This window comes from Egretta garzetta, unplaced genomic scaffold (assembly GCF_000687185.1).
Source record: "Egretta garzetta isolate BGI_Z169 unplaced genomic scaffold, ASM68718v1 scaffold117, whole genome shotgun sequence".
NCBI lineage: Eukaryota > Metazoa > Chordata > Aves > Pelecaniformes > Ardeidae > Egretta > Egretta garzetta.
In genome coordinates, this window is record NW_009260479.1 from 3,607,482 (window position 1) to 3,628,349 (window position 20,868).

Genomic DNA, 20,868 nt, shown 5'->3' on the forward strand with positions numbered 1-20,868 from the left:
GGCAGCAACAGCTGAAGTTACTTGAGTTTTCTGTACAAATACTCTGCCTGGTAGCTCAGGCACTCTTTTTCCACTAACCCGGGTAAGTGTCCTATTAACTCCATTATTTTATAAAAAAAGGGGGCATTACTGCAGAAGGGGCAGTATCAGAGCAGAAATGGCTAGGCAGGGGGAACAGGAACTCCTTGTATCTGCATGGTTACAGAAATATCTTGTGTTCTGGAAGGCAGGTTTGGCCTTCTGCACATGTTAAGCTGCAGGAAAAGAATGGCAGTGTAGCAGTATTCAGAAAAATGCCTCTGCGTCTCCTTTCCTATTACAAACAGATTTTTTTATATAGCTCTTTTACACAGTAAAAGTGGGAACAATATTGGGTAAAAGAGAAACTTGAATGCAAAACTTCAAAAAACAACCAACTGCTGGGAAATGGCACTAAGAAACCCAGCAACTCGCACTTGACATCATGCTCTGGAACTCCACAAGCACTGTTCCCACTGTCATCTATCTCATCCTATTACTGTACAGGTAAGACTCAGCTTTACGCTTAAAGAACAGATACGATCTTTGCTGAAGTTTTGAGTTACAAGCACCTACAATCCAGGGGATTTAGGTACAAAATTCATCTGCATATTACTTGTAAATATTTGCCTAAGTACCATGACCTGTTTTGGAAGTTTTTGTCCTGAGTACAATCACTCAGTGAAGGAAAACGTTGTTTCAAGCCATCTTTCCACCTACTTGGCTGGCAAGGGGCCAAACCATTCCCGAATCACAGCAGTGAAAAGCTACCATGAGGATCATTCTCTCAGCTGGGTTTCTTGAGATCTCAGTATTTTCCACATGCACAGCCTAATACATCCCTGAACGGCACTGATTATACTCCTCCATGAAAAGGGAATCTTCACCTGCCCTATTATGTCCCCTCTGGACCACTAGAAGAGCACAGAAGTTATACAGCCTGGTCAAGCTTCTGACATTTGACATTATTATATTTCAGAAGATTGTTATTCCTGTATATTAAATGTATTACCTTAGATTCATAGTGAACTGGCTCTACGTACACATAAAAATAATTTCAGCTTTTTATTGCCATGAGAATTTATCCTCCTCTGCAGTTTCAGTTACTCAAATTAAACAACAGAAATGCTATAACGTTGATACAAATGTTTCAGCAGTAGATTGCCATATACCGTACAGAATGCTGAATGTTCTATTCATTATCATTTTGCAAAAGACATAAAAAACACTAACACAGAGAAAGAAATATATGTAATTGATCCCAGATGTACAAAAAATAAATGATATTACCATAAAAGTGCCATATATGTTTGCGGATCAACAGGATTGCAGAGGATATGACCTTCTAAGGCAGGAGTTGGTTCTTGGATCCACAGAAACAATGTGTCACTTGTGCCAAGGCTAATCTGGAGGGCAAAAAAAATAATTGAAGTGTTATCACAACGTGCATGGAAAGCAATACAGAAATTAAATTAAAAACATTTGTTATTATCGCTAATTGTTTTTAAATTACACATTAAGTCAATTGGATTCATGTTGAAGCTAGCTCTGACTTATGTTGTCACTCCACTGAAATACAGACTAGAGGGAGAATGGTTTTATCGTCTGGAGCATTAGTTAAAAATAGTCACAAGAGTTTACTTAAAATCTTTCAGGCAGCTTAAAGATTGATAGAAATAAAACAAGCATGAATCTAATAAACAGAAAATCAGCACTAGCAGATAAATTTAACTGATAATCTACAGCTATTTTACATTTCATGTATTTCATTTATTCAGGGGTACGGGCATTTTTTGGGAGTATGTTTTGACTTACCGCAATATCTCCTTCTTGAAGTCTCATCCCTGCCAATGATGCTGAAAGCAAAGAGTCAGAATACATGTAAAAAGTTACTTGTTTGACTCAATTATAGCACGTTGCATGAGACATCATAATGCATCGCATTCGCCATCTCCAAGTACAATATAAATGGCAAACATGCTCATGGTGGCCTTGGCCTATACACTGTAAAAGATGGGCAAAGCATTTGGGTGAGGGACTGATTTTTAACAGAATCAAAATGCTCAAGACAAAAGACAACAGAACTGCGTGATTCTCTACTGTTTTATGTATTCAGGTTTTAAATACCATGGACCCTTACTTAACAACACACTTTAAAGGAGAAACACTCCTGCTTACATCAGACTACTCACATATTTATTGGACTAAGCTGGATTTGAATCTCTACAAGAAAAAATTGGACCTTTGGGAAATGCAGAGTTTAACCATCTCCCAGAATATGAATGTAAAATATACCATGACGACTCCATCTTGATTCAAACCAGCACATGCTACCGTAATACGGATAAGTATTTTATTTTCACAGTCTTGAGAAAAGGATGACTTTGCTCTACACTGAATCAGTCTCCAGGATTCCAAAAACTGGCCCTAAATTAACAACTTCCCTTATACAGAGATCTACCAGTCTGACAACAGGACAGCTCTAATTCTTAGAGAAAGCCTTGAGGTCCATCTCCACCTTTTTGCTTGAAAAAATACAACAGCAATTTTTTAATTAACATTTTCTAAGTTAAAATGTCAGCAGTTCATAGGAAGAGTAGTTTTTTTAGGGGCAGGCAAACCAAAACTGAAGTTATCAAGAAGCAAATGAAGTCACCTCTATTACTAGGCAAAAGAGAACTCAACAGCTTATCTAGGACGTCTATACCTCAGAAGAACCAGTGATGGAAGGCTGTTGGAAAAAGGTATTAACGCTGATAAACACAATATTCTTTCACTGTATAGGGAGCATCTGAGAATCAATGAGATTGATTTAGAATTTTAGTACAAACATAGTGATATTCACAGAATCTTATACATTTAATCATCTCACCTGGATTGTCTCCTGTAAATGCTACTATTCTACAGTCTGGTCTAAACCCATAACGCTGGCTATAATATGGAGAAATGGGCCCCTAAGGAAAGAAAGAAAGAGAGAGGCAAACAAGCTCAAAAAATTGAAAGTAATCTTGCAATGTATGACACAACATGTTGTAACATAGAACTGGAAAACCCCAAAGCAGCTGTAATAATTTCTGTGTATTTAAGGTATGAATGAAGATTTTGAACCCAATTTTTTGTGGTTGAGAACTTCACAGGAATACCCTCAGATGAGATTTTTAAATAGGTTAAGTAAATAGTAGCATTTTAGCTTCAGGTCTCTCTCCAGTTATTCACATCAAGTAACATAAACACATCTATCTATTTTGCACACATACATGAATGTTAATACACAGAAATTAGAAATTCAATGCAAACAGAAGAGGAAACACAACATTAATATACATCACAGCATCAAATGCTGGAATATGACCCCTATTATTTTAGGGGTCAAGAACGGTATTCTTTTAAGCCACATTTGACAGTCATAGAGAGAAAACAGAAGAAAACTATCCGTAAAAAATACAAGGACATCTATAAGGATTTTTTATATGCCCTCTCCTTTACAGAAGATCAGCACTGAATTCAGATAGATCAGGTGATGGGTATCTACACTCTTACATGTGCACCAGCTAAAGCAATAGCTCTTTTTGTGCTGGGTAGTAAGACTAAATTCATTTACTCTAAGAGATGTGCGGCTTGATTTGATTTCACCATTATGCTACATGAACTGAGGAGCTTTAAATATCCCAAATTATTCACAAAGATTACCTCATTAACTCTACAAACAGTTTAAAACAAGGTCCCTGTCAAGAAATGCAAATGTTGGGCTCTGTTTCTGCAGTAATAAATACTGTGCACAGTTCTGCAGTGACCAGGTGTTTGTGGGCATGAGGGGGGACCCCAAAGATTCTTATCGCTGGAGCATCTACCAAAACTTATGTCATCATAGCCCAGGGCATGCAAGAATCCACGACGATCGATGATGAAAGCTATGACAGACACCAGCTACCAGTTAGTTTTCAAAGATGTCTCTTTCTGCTCTGGCATACACATTCACAACACACCTGGAAGTATTAAATTGAGCAGCGTAGCTCTGAGGATAACTGTGCATGCACACTTGCGCACACGCACAAATACACTTCAGTAAAGCACTACTAGCAGAACTGTCAAGCACAAAGCTCTATTTATTGCTGACAACTCTTCTAGACAGGCACATACCAGGACTGAATGGGATGGTACAGGGCATCCTAGTTTCTCCTCTAATCCAGGTGCACATGCATCAAGGCAGGACACTGACCATACCTTTTCCCAAATCTGCAGCAAGTTCATACCAGAACCTACAAGACAGATCAAAGCAAGAGGCATATATCATTAAACGCAAGACCGTACTGTAACAGAAAATTCCACCTCGTTACAGGCAACAGAAAAATTTACGGATGCATATTTGACATTCACAAAGAATGGTTACAGCTCTTCTAAGCATGAAGGATACTGATGATTCAGCCTCTGGATAGCTTTCACCTGTAAAGGTAGCAGAAAAGGCTTCTTGGATGCACAATGCACCAGACAATTCAGTTATTCCCAAATTAAGAGCAAAAGGAAGAACATGGATACCTCCCCACCATTTCTCCCCAAATCTTCCACTTTAGACAAAGAATTCACTACAACTGTCTAAAGGTGATGGGGCAACGTCACCTCAAGGTGTGGTGTGCTCACCTGAGACCTAACAATGAAGAAATTCCCCCCGGCTGGTATGGCATTACACTACTCGTATCTCTGAGTAGAGTATCATATAAGCATCTAAATCCATGCTGACTAATTTTCCTCCGTATCAATGTTTCGTTCTTCAGAGACAACAAAATAAAGGCTTAGAAGTCCAAAAAAAAAAAAAACAAAAACCACGCAAGAGGTCAAATTTTCAAATGTAGCCTCTAATTTTGAGGCTAGTTTGGAGAGTCTGACTTTGAATACCAAAGGCATGATTTTCAGAAATGCTGAGCAGCCCAACTGAAATCTAAATAAGATACTGAGCACTCCACATCCCTTGCTTATGTTTCTAAGATGCCTTTAATTGCACATTTTATTAAACTTGAAAATCTGTATGTGTTTCTGCTTAGTACTGTTCAGGGACATACCGGTCTTACTCTAGCTTAACATTTTCATTTCAAAAGCTGGTTAGCCCACGACTTATTTGTCTCAGAAACACAGCCACATTCTCAGCTGAGCACAGTGGAAAACCTGGTATTTACTTAAATCCAATGCATCTTTAAACTTTGTGAAACACAGAGATGGTGAAGTTGACCCAACTTGCAGTGTCTGTGGAATAAGACTATGCTTGCAATGCTGGAACACAAAGGGAGAGAAGGGATGCAACCCTCATCTCAGCCTGCACATCACCAGGCTCTAGCAACATTCTTCTTCTGAGGAAGGGCACACGCCTGCCACAGGCTCCCCACGCATACGCTACTGCTGGTTAGGCACGCACACAGGAGCCCACCCTATCAATTCCTAGCAGCCTTTTTCACATAGGCTTAGTAATGAATTTAATAATGTTTCTAAATAAACTATCTATTTGTGAAGTCTAAGCACCATCTCAAGGTCCGGACCTAGCGCTTCACGCAATGTTAAAAACAGAAAGTGTTGCACGCTCCAGCTGAGACACTGGAATAACCCAAGCCAAAGAGTAGGATATTTGGATTACACTTAATAACATATAAAATAGAATTAAATATATTCAGGGCAGGTTTAGGCTAGACATTAGGAAAAACTTCTTCACAGAAAGGGTTGTCAGGCTCTGGAATGGGCTGCCCAGGGAGGTGGTTGAGACCCCATCCCTGGAGTTATTTAAAAGAAGGATAGATGAGGTGCTTAGGGACATGGTTTAGTGGTGGGATGGCAGGGTTGGGTTAAAGGTTGGACTTGATGATCTTAAAGGTCTTTTCCAACCAAAGCGATTCTTTGATTCTATTCTATGATTCTATATTAATCAATCCCACTTCAGGCGAATTAAACACACTTAACAAATCATGCACTGGTTTATTTGGCCTACGATGCAGCAGCTGGCATCTGAGAGAGCATGAAGTGCAACACGCCTCCCTCAGGCAAAAGGTGCATTTCCCTTTTCTGCTGTCAAAATTGCTACCTCCCACAGAAAAGGAAAGATGGCAAAATTCACTCCAGCTTCTCCTAGTTCTCTAACATGAGATCACTCATAAATCCAGCCATCCCCTCCGTCCAGGGGTAAACTGAGTCCTCCCAGGGTAAACTGAGCCCAGCATCGCTGCCTGCACTTCCCAGAGACAGAGGATGTGAGCAGCCTCATGGCCCAAGCTCTCGAGCATAAAAAGGCTTTCTCTGAGAAAATACTTAAATCTATACAATTTCCTGGGAAAGTCCCTAGTTTAAAAGGCCAAGAAGCCCTTCACTAAATTAAATTAACCAGCAAGCAACAGAAATATTAAATAAATAGGAATTTTACTAGAGAAAGGTTGTTTTTTTCTGTATTTTTTTGAAAAAAAAAAATCATTTTTCCTCCACCACAAGCCTAGAGAAACATTTAACCAGTATTGTTCTATGCAGTTTTGCAAGACATAAGGACAGCCTCCAATCTTTTCTGCATTGAAAGAAAATGGTTAGTGAAAACCACTAACCTTCATAACTGAAAAGGTCTAGGTTTATATTATATAGAAACAACACTTCGGTTTATTGACTGGTAGACACAGTTGCACAAAGACTTTAATATGCCCTGAAAAAAGAAAGATGAGCTAATTTACCCCACCCTCAGAAACTCATTTAAAAGATGTGAAACAACTATTTTACAAGAACTATTAATCTGTTGGCCTGGATTCATCCTATCTAACTGTGGACAGTTGCACAAGAAACTCTAGTCAGTGGAAAATAAAAACCAGAGCTGAATGCTCCCTGGAACTGTTCCTCCTTTGATTATACAGGGAATGATGCACAGTGAGTTCCTAACTCAAGCACCCCTGGTCATTATCTACGTTGCTAAGTTTAACATATCAAGTAAGTAATAATCCAAGAACTAAGGGGGAAAAAAAAAAAACAAACCAAAAATCAAAGGCAGCGCTTTGACTTGTCACTCCAGATGGATACCCCATCAGCAACAAAGGTCAAAAGCCAAGGCCATGGTCTAGTAAGGACTGAAGAAAGGGTCAATACATGGATGAACAGGATTCAGTATTTCACTGCAAGCATCACTGGCTTTTAACATAAAATGACCAGAAGCACCATCAGGACTTGCTAATATTTACTACATATACAAAAGTATAAGTGCTTCAACGCTGGGGAAAAAAACCAAAAAAACCAAAAACCCAACTATTTAATTACAAAGACCAAACAATGAAGACTAATTGGTTTTATTAATCAACAAACTAAAGATCAATATTTGCATACATTTATAAACAGTTAAGTGCATCTGTATTACAGCACTCTGGATTGCCTTTTCAGTGAGCTAAAATCATAAGCAGCCTAACTGCTGACACCACAAAAGCCACATTAGGAGTAAATTCAGCCCACCAGGCTTCCTTTTGAAAAGGCTTCCGTTCAAAGCATCCTTGTTTGATAGAACAACAAAAACAAGTATGCTAAGCTATGATTTGCCTAAGGCTCTTAGAAAAGCATTTCAAAAGATAAAGCTTCTGTAGGTCAAGAGCTGAATAGCTGTTCTTTAAGGTGTCTTCTAAAAGAAACAATGCCTCAAGTGTTCAAGTTGTTCAGGTCCCAAACGTATCTTACTTTTAACATCTGCACAATATAAATGAAAATCATTCTTCATTCCACCAGAATGTAATTTGATTTTTTTTAAATCAATCACCCAGGGTGCTCCGCCATTCATGAGGAGTGATTTGAACCTTATGAGATTGGACCTTTAAAAAGAAAAAAAAAAAAAATCCTGAAACTGAATAGCCCATTTCCTACAATAACCTGCAAATTTAAAGAGATAAGTTATTGTGCAGAGCTAAACAATTTGACAGGGTCTTTTAAAGACGATATGACCTGAATTTAAACCTACAGAAATGAAGAACAGGTCTATTATCTGAACATTATTTTGAGAGATGCATTTTAAACTACAATATACAGGTGCAATGTGAAAGATCAAGTGAATTGCAAGAAATCGTAAATGACAAGAAAACAAGTTTTTCAGTGGGATCCAAATAACTACTGCATACATTACAATTCCATTTTATTACTGGAATTAGAATTCTCTCTCATTATGTTAGCAGAAGAAAAGAATGAACAAGACAAAATAGAGTTTACAATGCTGAAAAATCTTTTGTCTTGTAAAGAGAACTGTAACATCCTGCTCAGTTCTCTTATCTTTTTTTCACACAAAGATTTAATAATCTTGCATGCTCTGAACAGTAGATAACATTTATTCAAGTTCCGTAAATATCCAGAGGTGTAACAGAACAGGATCTCTTAGAGTTGTTTGAAAAATGCAATACATTTTCTAAGAAAATTTTCCAATTAAACAAATTTTCATTTTCTTTATTTTAAAATGTTTTGGTTTTCAATCAAACACAGAATTTTTCATGTTCTGAAGTTGAAGAAGCACGGATTTGCCCCACTTGCTTCCAAGTAGAAAACGCAGAGGTAACATTACAAAAAAAAAAAAAAAAAATAACCCCAAAAGACTCCCAAGCCCAAGGGGGTCTTTTATTGTTTATATTTTTAAACATTTGAATCAAAATTAACACTTCACTCTCATTGAAAAACAAAAAGGCAATATATTTATTTATGAGAAAACCTTGAAGATTTCACCATCTCTCTTTAAAATGCAGTGCACGGAGCTAGTTCTGTGGGTTGTTGAGTGGCTGAAATGCTCAGTATTTGGGCCAACTGAGGAGCAAAGTGCAAATCTCCAAAGAGTTATTGTTGCCAATCATACACAAAAAAATAAAATTTAGCTGTGAAAATACATGGCTAACAGAACAGGACCAGAAGATAGATGTAATAATCTCACAAATGCTGCAAAATAAGCATGGATTGTCTTGCAATTTTTAAGGTCTCAAGTATAACTGGGAGATCTGATATTGAATAAGCTGTCCATTAGCGAAAATTGAGGTGTCGTGCCTTTTCCTATGAGCTTTGACGGAAAAACGAAGGAGAAAAAATGAGTTGGTCTTAACACATGGGTGTCAACTATGGCTCTGTAATGCAAAATTTCCTTAGAGAGCCTTGTTATCTAACCTTTCAGCTCTGAAATATATCTTCTCTTAGTTTCAGAGCAGAAATCAAAAATGCTATTTAGAAATAACAGCACAGCTCCCAGGAAAATGGTTCCCTTTGTAATTGCCATTTAAAATTGCCATTTAGAAGCTGGATAACTGAGATAACACACAACAGAAAAGAGAGACACTAGCCTTGTCACTTTTTTGTCTTTGTTATGATGAATAGAGAGATATGGAAGGTTAACTTTTTTTTTTAACTGAGTTTAGGATTTTTTTGCTTGGCTTATGCTTTTTTCTCTGATTCATTTTGAAAAGATATTTCTGTTGCAGATCCATACTCCAGTTAGGTGAGGGTAAAAACAATCACAATATTCATCTTGTTCATATCCTGTGCAACTCAGAGCTAACCCAGCAAAACCAAAGAACAAATATCAGAACTATGAAGTCTACCTTAAAAATCAACTTTTTCATGCTTTTAAATAGATATTTCAACATTCCTTTATACATCATAAAGTAATGAAAAAAGGTACAATTTCATTTAAGAATATTTTCTGTGGATCCATTTTGTAGAAAAAGGAATCATAGTATGATGGGGATAAATAAGCACAGCTGACAGCACTATCATGAGTAGCAACAAATTGAAAGGAGTAACTTAGCTTAAAATCTAATATACTTGTCATTAAAGTTTAAAGACTGAAAATAAATGGCAGAGACCTTGTCCCTCTTTTATGTAAGGTGGGGATGGAAAGGAAAAATTCCTTGTTGAATTGTTACTATGAGAAAAGCCCACACACTTACCATCACTGTAATCGATGGGTGCATAAGCTCCTAGGAAAAGGGAAGCTGCAAAACTACTAACCAAAGAGATTCTCTGAAAGAAAAAGTGTGAGACAGTGAGTCCCATCAGCATTCACGTCAAAGAAAGTAAATAATTAAATAAATGGAAGCAGCAAATATTAATAAATGCTTAATGTTAGGCACAGAAAGCACACAAAAATATGCCTAGAAGGATTATTCAGTTCTACTTTACTGCCTAAGTAATACTGCAGATATCAATCTAAAAGTAACCCCATGATAAAAGCAGTTAATAGCTTTGCATTCTGAAACATGCAAAATACACCTAGTATATTAGCGTACTCTATGTTATCATGAATTAATTCACAACTTCAGTCTATCACAAAACCTCATTTCAAAGAAAAACACTTACTAAGAAAAAAAAAAACCAAAAAACTCCATGTTGACAACAGGGCAAATACCCAGAAACCACGCACTGGGCAATCCAGAGCACAGGTCTGTAAGCTTTTTAGCAGCACTGGCAAAGCTCTACTAGCACTTTTATGTGAACCCTTACCTTCCTCCCAGCTGAGACCCCAGACCTCGCAGGAGGTACTCCCAGGAGCTGGTAATAATCAGCTCTGAACTGAACCACTATTTGCAGCTCTGCCTCAGGGTATGTTCCAACAATGCATTAAATCCAGCTGTAGGGCTTCTAATACTGGCCCAAAAATGCCCTGACCACATGACACAATTCACTGATCCAATACAAAGCTGCTTCCACTTCACATCTGCTATACAAACCACCAAGTTAACCAGCTATAGCCAAGCTTTCTGCAGGATCAAGTATTACCTGTTCCCAAGAAGCTGGCATAAACGCTGACAAATTCCTTATTGTGTGCTCTGACTAATTCAGAAGAAATATGATTGTCACCCAATAACTAATCAGAATCAAATCTCTACTGGTGGAGTGATCCGGCAGTGACAGGTTTTTTATCAATGATCACAAAACCACTGCTTCACACAGCATTCAAAGACAGACTATAGCCAGAGCTCTAAGAGGTGGTTATAATGGCCAGGAAACTTAATGATGCACTCGCTCTTCATGCGTCTCTCCCCAAGAACATATCACATTGTGCTTAGATAACGAAGGCCTACCTTCTGTGGTGCCCCAACGGGCACTAGCTGCCTGAAATGGAAGGAAAAGGATGAAGTTAAACTGTGAATCAGCCAGTTTAGCAAGCTGACCTAGAGAAGGAAAAACATCCACCTTCCACGTCATTGAGACTGCTGAACTGCTAAGCACTTCCTGAGCATTCCCAAGAGCAACTCTGACATAGAGATATTTTGTGCTTGAACGTACCTTAAATTTCCTTTACTGCTAAAAAGTGCCATCAATGCAACCAGCCCTCAAAGTCTGAGCTTGGTCTGACAAGTTCTCAGTTCCACAGACCCACTTCCCCTCCACTAACGCATTTTTCTCCAAATTTAGCCTTAAGCTTATGATCAGACAGTATGACTGTTCTGTTACACCTGATCACTTACTAGCAATAGAACACATACTTAGAAAGAAAAACTGGAAAAAAAAGAAGCGTTGTCCCACAAAATAAGGAGTCAACTTTGCAACTCGCTTCTCCATGAAGTCCCAAGGGGTCCAATTTTAAATGCCACAAAAAAAATATGATCAGTACTATCAAAAATTGCAGTAATACAAAAACACGAGCAGCCTGACTTCACCGGTCTGGGTGCTTGGCATGTTCTAATGACAGGACAGGAGCCCTTCCCTCACGTACACCGTATTTGCATGGAGTTTTCACCTTGCTTCAAACCATGGCATTTCAGTCACAGCTAGATGCAGGCTCGACAAACTGAAACAATAATGGAATTGCAAGCTGACTTCTGAAAATTAAAAATCAGAAGAAAACCAACTACACGATGCAATTCATTTGTAGTAATAGAAACAAAGCAGCTCCTCAAGGGAAAAACTACGCAAAAAGTCTAGAATCGATTGCAGGCTTTTTCTTACACACACCTGCGTGGATGCCAGCTTTGTATGGCAGAGAAATCACACTTCTGCATGCAAATGGCCAGTTCTAAGTGTGAACATTTCAACTGTGTGCTTAATTACCAAATTGCATTCTAACCGCTGTACATACAATTTGTTACCACCTAAATGAAAGCCTGTTTTTTTAAAACTTCTTCCACAAAGGTGAGATCCAATGGAGCCTGCTGTGTTAAATGTAACATTCAAGACAGAACTGATGCCCAATTTTTATCTGCCCAGTGACTAATAATTTAACAAAACCAAAAATAAAATAATCAAATTTCCAATTTTAATCCTAAAACCAAGCACAAGAATCAAAACAGTCTTTAGCAAAAAAGTCTGACATCCCCACAAAATTAATTTTAAAAGATTTTCAACTATGTTTTCCAATAAGTGTATTGAAGTTGAGCCAACCTCAGTTTGCATGTAGACCTCAGGATTCTGGCTGTAAATCTTTGCTATCTGGTTTCCTGTAAAACGCTGAGAAAGAAATGCAAATGCTTAGAAACACAAAACCTAAATGGAGTCAATAATCATTAACTCTGTGTAATGAGTTCAGTACATTGCACTTTGGATATTTAATTTGCCTGATGCATGATGAAAGTCAGTGCACAGCAGGCAATCTGCACTAAACAGGCTATAACGCATAGTCTCATTATGAGAATTTTGCTCACCTTTTGAAAAAAAAAAGCATGTGAAAAAGTATTACTATCCATAATTTACATTTCAGAAATGACAGTTCAGTGGAATGAATCATGCTTATTCTGTGCACAGGAACCAGGACAATTCAAATGCTGCCTTCAAATCCTTGAAAAGGTTTAGGCTACCAAACCCATCTACCTCTCTGAGGCAGGCGAATTGGGAGCAAAGCTGGAAGTTTCATACTCAAAGAAGCGACTCCAGCACAGGCTAATAATAGTTGTAAGAATAATTATTTTTCATCCATGTATTATTTCAAATAACAAAAAACTTCTAACACTAAAACCTTAATCTTTAGCAAGTTAAAAATAAACTGCTACTGGTAGGCAAAGTCTGACTGCAACACTGGCATCCTGAACTTCTAAAACTCACTTCTCTTAGGTCAACAGCTGCTTTTTAGCCTTCAGGGAACATTAAAAGGCCATCTTTTAATTGCAGAAGTAACCTAGAGCAGCGATCCACACACAGGGGGGTCATAAGCCCAAGTAAACTTGTAACACAAACTGGATTGCCATCCCAATGGGAATGTGGCTGCACAGGAGCTCCCAAGGGAGAACCAGGCCCTGAGGCTGTAAGCATAGCCACCAAACACTGTCTTTCAGAAGCACTGGCCAAATGCAACGGCTCACCCCAGCTGCTTCCTGCAGCAAAATTTTCAGTATTTGCCTAATTTCCACTTTAAAATTTCCACATTTTCCTTTGCGAGACTACTGCAAAGCACAATATCATTGGAGTTTCTTCAAAAAAAATCTCTCTTTCATAGTTAATGGCTGATCATTAGCTACCATGGTACCACTGTAATGGCAGAATTGTTTCTTTCGCAAAGACTCTGCTGCAGACTTTCTTCTCATTTGTTCTTTACCTCATAGGCTCGAGAACCAGTGATACTTGCTAGGCTCTGTGCTCCCCCCACGGCTTTCTCCAGAGCGCTGCACTGCGAAGCTGTGCTAGAATCCATCCAGATGGGGCTGTTACTGACAGAAAAACAAGCCTGCAATGAACAGCAACCTTTATTAGTAAGTCTGATCTCTAAAAAATCCCTGCTAGAGTAACAGCAATACAGTGGACCTACGTATCAGCTCACAGTTCAGTTCTCTGATGTGCCTTCTGATCTCCTCTCAATAAGTACAGGAAAGCAGATACTGAGCAGCATGTTGGTCAGTGGTGAGAATTTTAACCCAATCTTCACACCAGAGGGAAACAACAAGCTTTTTCTGCCGCTACTTGACCTAAACTGCAGCACGATGTGTACTTCACATCTCCTGCAGCACGATGTCTCAGTGCACTCCTCTGGTAGTCAAAGCCCCGCGCCCTTTTATGCAAGTTTAGCCCCACTTTTTAGAACTCCTCTCTAAACAATCAGATTATCTTTCCACAGCTCTACTAACAGATTTCTCTTTAATGACTACCATACCATTTGGAAATGCAACTGAGGATTAGTATATCACCAGGGAGCATTTTAATTCCATTTCCATGAGTTTTGCACAGATGAGATATTTCCAAAGTTTATCATTTAACAGATCAGTTACACAAATGTCTCTCTCAACAAACAATTGTCCTTTCTGATCCTGAAGTAAGGAAAGGAAGGGTCTTCAAGGGGAAAGCTGCTTCCTCCCTACTTTTTATTTTAAATAAGAGTTTGTCAAGTCTATGTTCAAAACTTCCCAACCACACACGCACACACACAAAATGTTGAGGTTCAACTATGTACTTGTTAGAAGTTTGTGGCCACACAGCATTACACTTCCATCCTTTTAGAGGTAAATGTAAACCGGTCTTTTATTTTAGTATTTTCTAATGCAATAGCAAGCACTGCAAAGAAACTCAGGTACAATAGTATTTTTCACCACAATTTTTTGTTAATACAAATACATAAAGAACTGCAAAATATTTACGGGGTGTTTACAAAAATATTACGTTTTGTAAAAGAACAAACAGGCTGTTACTCTGACACAGAAAGATTCTGGGACGCCCACTGGCACCTGTAAGCTTTTAAAGCAGTATATACTGTCACTCGGGAGAAAAGGAAACGTCAAAAGCTCTAGAGCTGAAGGAATAACCAGTACACTTCACCTTATACTGCAGGGGCATGCAACTCAGCAAAACAAGAGGAACCGTTTGCAAGGAGAATAGCAATGTGTAGCGATCAGAAAAAAGGACAGTGTAGCTCTCCCTTCAGAGCTTTTATGTACGTTACCTCTAGTGACTGATGTAAAGGCAGTTCAGTTGATGCATTCTTTAAAAATTGGATGCTTCCTTTTTTCCAGTACACACTCCCATGTTGCTGTAGAAAGACCACAAACAGAGGTTGGAGACGCCCTCCCAAGCCACAAAGTTCATATCCTGATCTGAATTTCAAACTCTAAGGGACAGAGAACTCTCTCCAAACTAGGACCAAAAAATGCACCTTTTCAAATCAAGGGCCTCATTAAAAGACTGTTTAAGATTGAGCAAAGCATATACTAAAGCAGAAAATGTAGGAGTCAAGAGACAGTGATGATTTTGAACTATAGCAACTTCTAGTGGGAACTATTATTATACTGTTAATTGCATGGGATACTTCTTTGAGGGCTCTTTGAGCTGTAGCCAGGGCTCCACAGTCAAGACTGTTAGTTCTGTGCTCTTTCAGCACAGCCCTCAGATTCTTCAGTTACATGCCTGCCCCTGTCACCCCTAACAGACTGCACAATACAGAGATTATTTAAGCTCCATCTCTCAGGTGGCTTCCTCAAGCCAGGGATCTCTATTTATGCACCTGCAGGACACCCCAGGCAAACTGCAAAGCACCATCCAGTGACCCACTAAGTTCTGATGACATCAGGTGCACACAGAACCCCCTGGGCACAGAGTACTTGACCACAGCATCATCCAGATTGTATTTCACATCTCTCTGCCATTTCTGCAGAAAATTGCAACCAAGTTTGTCCCTTCTTTGGGACAAATACTGGCACATCAGTGCACCTCTGCAGTGATCTGCAGCATGAAGACAAGGTTTTTCAAAAAGGGAGAGACACAATGTGTGTTGGGAGGGGGCAACTAAATGAAATCTGTTCTGCCTGTAAGAATCTGAATATAGCACCAACTTGTTGGAGGATGGGTAAAATAAAGGGAACACGGGCAATCTGGAAATGCACTTCCTTTTTCCACTTGAGTAAGCTGGGCTAACTTGGCAGTCCCTAATTTCTGCTCAACTGAAGAATTCATAGCAGAGCCTTGGTACCAGTTATGATTTTCAGACACTTTGCTCAGGCTTTCATCTGAAACCAATGAAACACGGAGATCAAAGCAAGACTTTTGATTAATTAGTCCCAGATATATCAAGATGAATAACCTAAACCTCATGTGTCAGAATTAGCTATTGCTTTGGTGCTGTTCTCACCCTGAATATCATCTGTGAAAGCTATAAAAGACTTCCTTGTTTCACCAGAGTACTTAGAGACTGGTTAACTGACTAAATGTCAGGATGGGTTTTATAAATCTCAGAGAAAAAGCATTGTGCACTGCTGGTTAAATCATGGCAGCATCTTTGCCATTTCTGCATCAAAGACTATAATCATCTGGGTTTTGTTGCTCCTAGGCAGATCTCTAGCCTAGCCAACAAAAACTGTGCTCAACAGGATGTTACTACGCCTTTAGCAAACCACACTCCTCGCTATTTGTTCTATCCCATTTCCTCAAGCACCTGGATATGCTGAAATTCAAAATGACCCCAGTCATTTCAGAATCTGTATGTACAAAGTATTTAAATAACAGGAAACCAACTAGTTATGCACTATACTGACCTAAACAGCTACACTCCCACTTTCCACTCCCACTACCTTCTAGTGATTGCTTTGTGTGCTCAGGTTTTAAGTTCCCCTGAAAAAATGTGTCTTCTAATGGATGCTTATATAGAAGCTTTGGTCTTACTTGATGTCATTATGGTCTTTTGCAATATAATTATCTAAATGAAATTTATCACTATACCTTATACTCCGTTGAAAAAAAATATAGTAAGACTGATTTTTTTTCTGTATCAACTAACCTGGCCAGCACCAGACAAAGCTCTGACTTGTGAGAAGTTAAAGCCCGAAGACTTCATCTTTTCCAAAATCATATCAAGAGCCTACAAGAACAAACAGAATCAAGAATGACTGTAACGAGCTATCAAATTATGCATACTCACAATCTCTGGAATTAAAGAGTAAATTCATGTCATCACTGATAAGAGTTCATTGGCAGATAATGAAATATTAGCTAATGACTATGGACTTCTCAAGAAGCTGCATAAATTAATTTACTGAGAAAGAGTCCATAAAAGAAAAGTTGAATCACACGGGGAAAAAAAAAGATCTTTAAACAAGCTGAATCATAAAGATCCATTCTTTGAAACCTAAATAAGAGGCAAGAGTTTAAGAATTCCAATGCATTAAAAAGCCATTTTTAAGAGTGTCAGACAAGAAGCAGGATTATCTTTATCTGTTCTTACTTTTGGAAATCTACGAAATCCTAATGGGGTGCACCCTGCACCCCATCCTACAAGATGTTAGATATCCTCAACACCACTGCCCCCACTGTCAGCCAAAAACTCAGGGTCTCTTTACTATAAGGCTAATACAAGTGAATTTTAGCACTTTAAGCATCTAGGTTAATTTTGTTCTTGCCACATTTTCCTTAAGTTTAAAACCAAAAATTAATCTATCTTCACATAGTCCCATACAGATCAGCATTTCCCAGACTATCTTGACAAATGGACCACAGCAAGACTTCAAATTTTCCCACGAAACATCATATGCCGACATCATCATATTATTAATTTAATAATTATAACTGTTCCTGTTCATTATGGTTCAAAACACCAACTGCAAGAAAATTTACCAAACCTTCGTCAACTACTGTGGATCACCAGCTGGGGGTTCTGTGACCTTTCAAATATCTTAACTATTCAAATCACAGCAGTAAGATAAATTTACACAGTACCATGTGAGAGCAAGTGTTGCAGTGAAGTAAGGAAGGCCTTCTTTTAAAGCAGAAAAGAATGCTGTATTTCAAAATAAACACCAAAGTGACTGGGAATCACTGAATAAATTGCTCTTTAACCAGTTACCATTTGAGACATCAGTTGGTTAGCAAAGCCTATCCTAAAGAAATAGCGCAAGTAACCTGAATGCTACAGAAACACAGATTTAAGGCAGGCAAAGCAACAGCTGCCCCTTCTGCGTATGAAGCAAGAAGTGAAGAAAAAAAGAACAGTCTTTTTTCAAATGAGGGAAAGTCAGGACAGGATTAATCCCACATACAATGCTGTAATAGTAGAGACTGAAGAAACAAACAAAAAACCCTCAGAATGTTAGCAGCTTCCACTAGGCTCGTGTAGAACGTTTGCACACCAAAGACACAGAATACCACTTACACAAAACACAAGGAAAAGGACTAAGTTGATTTGAATGATGAGCTTCACTATTGCTTGGAATACATTTCCATCTCAATAACAGCAAGGAAGAATTTGAACTGTATAAAGCTTTTTCATACCTTGACCCACATTAGCACAGGAGAAGTGACCGTCAGTCTGTCACTGTGAATGTAGACTCCACCTTGAGTCCTACAGAAAAACGATATTTTCTCTTAGTAAATTCAGCAATTTTTTCCCCCATCAAGCAAAGTTCTTCAAGTTTAGTGATAACCAACAAGAGTTTGCAATGCTTTTCTGTTAACAGCAAGGATATGATCACTGTCTGAAACCTGAAAAAGCAAAAGCCAGCTCCTAGGAGGTGATGTAAGAGATGTTTGACCCAATTGTGAAGGAAATAATTTGCAAGGAAAGGCTCTGATCCTGCAGTAAGATCTGTGACAGACTCCAACGCTGATACTGCTCATTGGCTCCATGTAATTCATAGTTATTTCTAAGTTTCCTAACTGCCACCAGTAGTGGCTTGAATCTAGAAGATTAAATTCCATTTTTGCTGTTAAACCATCAAGTAAATAAATGTACCTCATTGAAACTTGTGACCACGGAGGACGACACTTGTAAATTCTAGTCTATTAACTGAAGTAAACAAATATTGCCATCCTACATCCTATTGTGAGATTTGGAACCACTGAATTTGTCTCCAAACGCCTTTCAGAAGTTCCCCTCACGCAATTTACTTGCTGTTATCATAGCATCCCACCCTGTCACAAAGGGAGTGCTTACTTCTGTTTCCCAAAAAGAAACAGTCATGTCCGCAAGTCTGAAGTCCCAAAAGAAAAATGGTTAACCTGTACATAATACTTTGGGGTAGATTTTTTTAACTTATTTCCTGTTAGGACTTCTTGCCATATTTACATATTAAGGAAGGCAAGAGCGTATACTACCCTTGCCATATATGAAACGTGAACATGGCATGAACTTTTCCATGTCTCCACATACATCAATGAGACCAAATAAGGCAACAGCCCCCATCCCAATCCCCACAGTTCTGAATTATATTATCCAAGTAAAATATAAAAAGCCTTACTTGAATTCCGGCAGGTCTTTATCAAAATGAACATTATCTTCATAAATGACCCTCAGCTGTTCATCAATAGCAATGACTTTCAGCTAGAAGGTATAAAACAGGATGTTAACAAAAACTAATAGTAATTAAATAGCACTGACAACTCATTTATAATAATTCAGTTCTCACAGACGAAACAGGAAAGATCATCCCAATCCATACAACTCGCTGAAAGTATGGGCACAATTTTACATAATGCAAGTTATTATGTGAATTTCCAGCATGTCACCCATTCAGCAACATGCATATTTGTTTGCTTTCATTTCCCCCTGTATTTTCTCTCTCCTTAATCGCACAAGATTGAGACGCAGGCATCTGCTGAAGAACAGCAAAGAAATTACCAGGTTCGTAGGTTGCATCATGGTAACCAATTTTTCCAGTTTCTCCAAAGGACACAGTATCTTAGCTTAAAGATGCCATATGCTTTTTTTTCCCCCCCCCCCCCGTTTTTTGCCCCACCTTACCAAGGAACCTAACAGACCCTTAGGAGACCTTGAGGACCTTCCTGCTCCCCAAATGATGCATAAACCCATCTCTACCAACCTGGCAAAGCTCAGAGCACATTACACAAGTGCATTCTGACCTTCTGCAACATACAGAAAGTGACATCCCAAAGGGGTAAACTCCACAATGCTGAGCTTTCTTGTAAGCACAGACTAGAAGAGTGCCACAAACTTTCTCCCTCTATTCAAGTTCACCCAGTACAGAAGAAAAACATTAACAGCCTAGAAGAAAAGCGAGCAGGTAGCTCACATTCTGCTCATATTTCAGCAGAAGAGAGAGTGCAAACTGCTGCTAAAGGTACAGACACAAAAAGAGCTGTATGCAGATAACAAGGCCATCCTCATTTAGGAGTGGCTTACTTCAATTTTAGCCATACTAATGTAGGGCCATCGTTTATGCATCAGCACAACTCATTACCAAGCTGGTGCCCTGCACTAGCTTAAAATTGGCTCTGATCCACTGCAGCTTAATTGGCTTTGCAGCATGCCCCCTTAGAGAAACACTTGATCAGACTCATATGGATAACCAGGATGTGTCTTTCCAAGCTCCCAAACTTTAGCAGAGCCATAACAAAGTTATTTATGCTTATATGCCGATGCTTAAACATATTCAGGCCTACACACAGCTTGGGCAGCGTTGCCATTCGCAGTGTGGCAATACCCCATTATGCCAACAAATCAAAATTTCAAGAAGCAACCTGAGCAGCCAGGTTCACAATCCCACTAATCTTGAGGACACTGGAAAAGCTGGATTCAGGTGCAAATCCCAGCTCCCAGCCTGCCTGATGCCGCAGGCAGCGGGGCCTCCATGCAGCCCACGTGCGGAGAAGGGCCACAGCATTCCCTTACAGGATTAAATGCATCCCGAGCAGGACGGGGAAGCAGGACACGACAGGAGACACAGCCTGCAGCTTCGGACAAGAGATGGGGCAAACCGAAGGGGACGAAGGACGCGCTTATGCAGGGGAAGGGAAGGATGCTGGTGAGCAGCCGGGCACGCACAGCGCCCACGGCCCACAGAAGCCTTAGGACACACGAAGCGCAGGGGATTATTTTGCACGAGGCGGGCTGGGCTGCTGGCGGGCGTGAGCCCTCGGCGCCCACCCGGCCCGGCTGGAAATGGGGAAAGCCCGCACAAACCAACCCCTCGCCGGGCGGAGGAAAGGGGCGATGGAAGCTGCCGGGAGGAGGAAGGCCCGTTC

General features: G+C 39.3%; 1 protein-coding gene across 1 annotated transcript in view; it reads right to left on the bottom strand.

The window, feature by feature from the left end:
• XYLB (xylulokinase) overlaps positions 1–20,868 on the bottom strand; it is a 92,984-nt gene that overhangs the window by 67,624 nt on the left and 4,492 nt on the right. Inside the window, 11 exon segments of the mRNA XM_035899643.1 lie at positions 1,309–1,424; positions 1,834–1,874; positions 2,891–2,972; positions 4,159–4,277; positions 9,930–10,002; positions 12,364–12,429; positions 13,511–13,639; positions 14,846–14,932; positions 16,673–16,753; positions 18,160–18,229; positions 19,125–19,209. Of these exon segments, the coding sequence (XP_035755536.1) occupies positions 1,309–1,424; positions 1,834–1,874; positions 2,891–2,972; positions 4,159–4,277; positions 9,930–10,002; positions 12,364–12,429; positions 13,511–13,639; positions 14,846–14,932; positions 16,673–16,753; positions 18,160–18,229; positions 19,125–19,209 (949 nt within the window).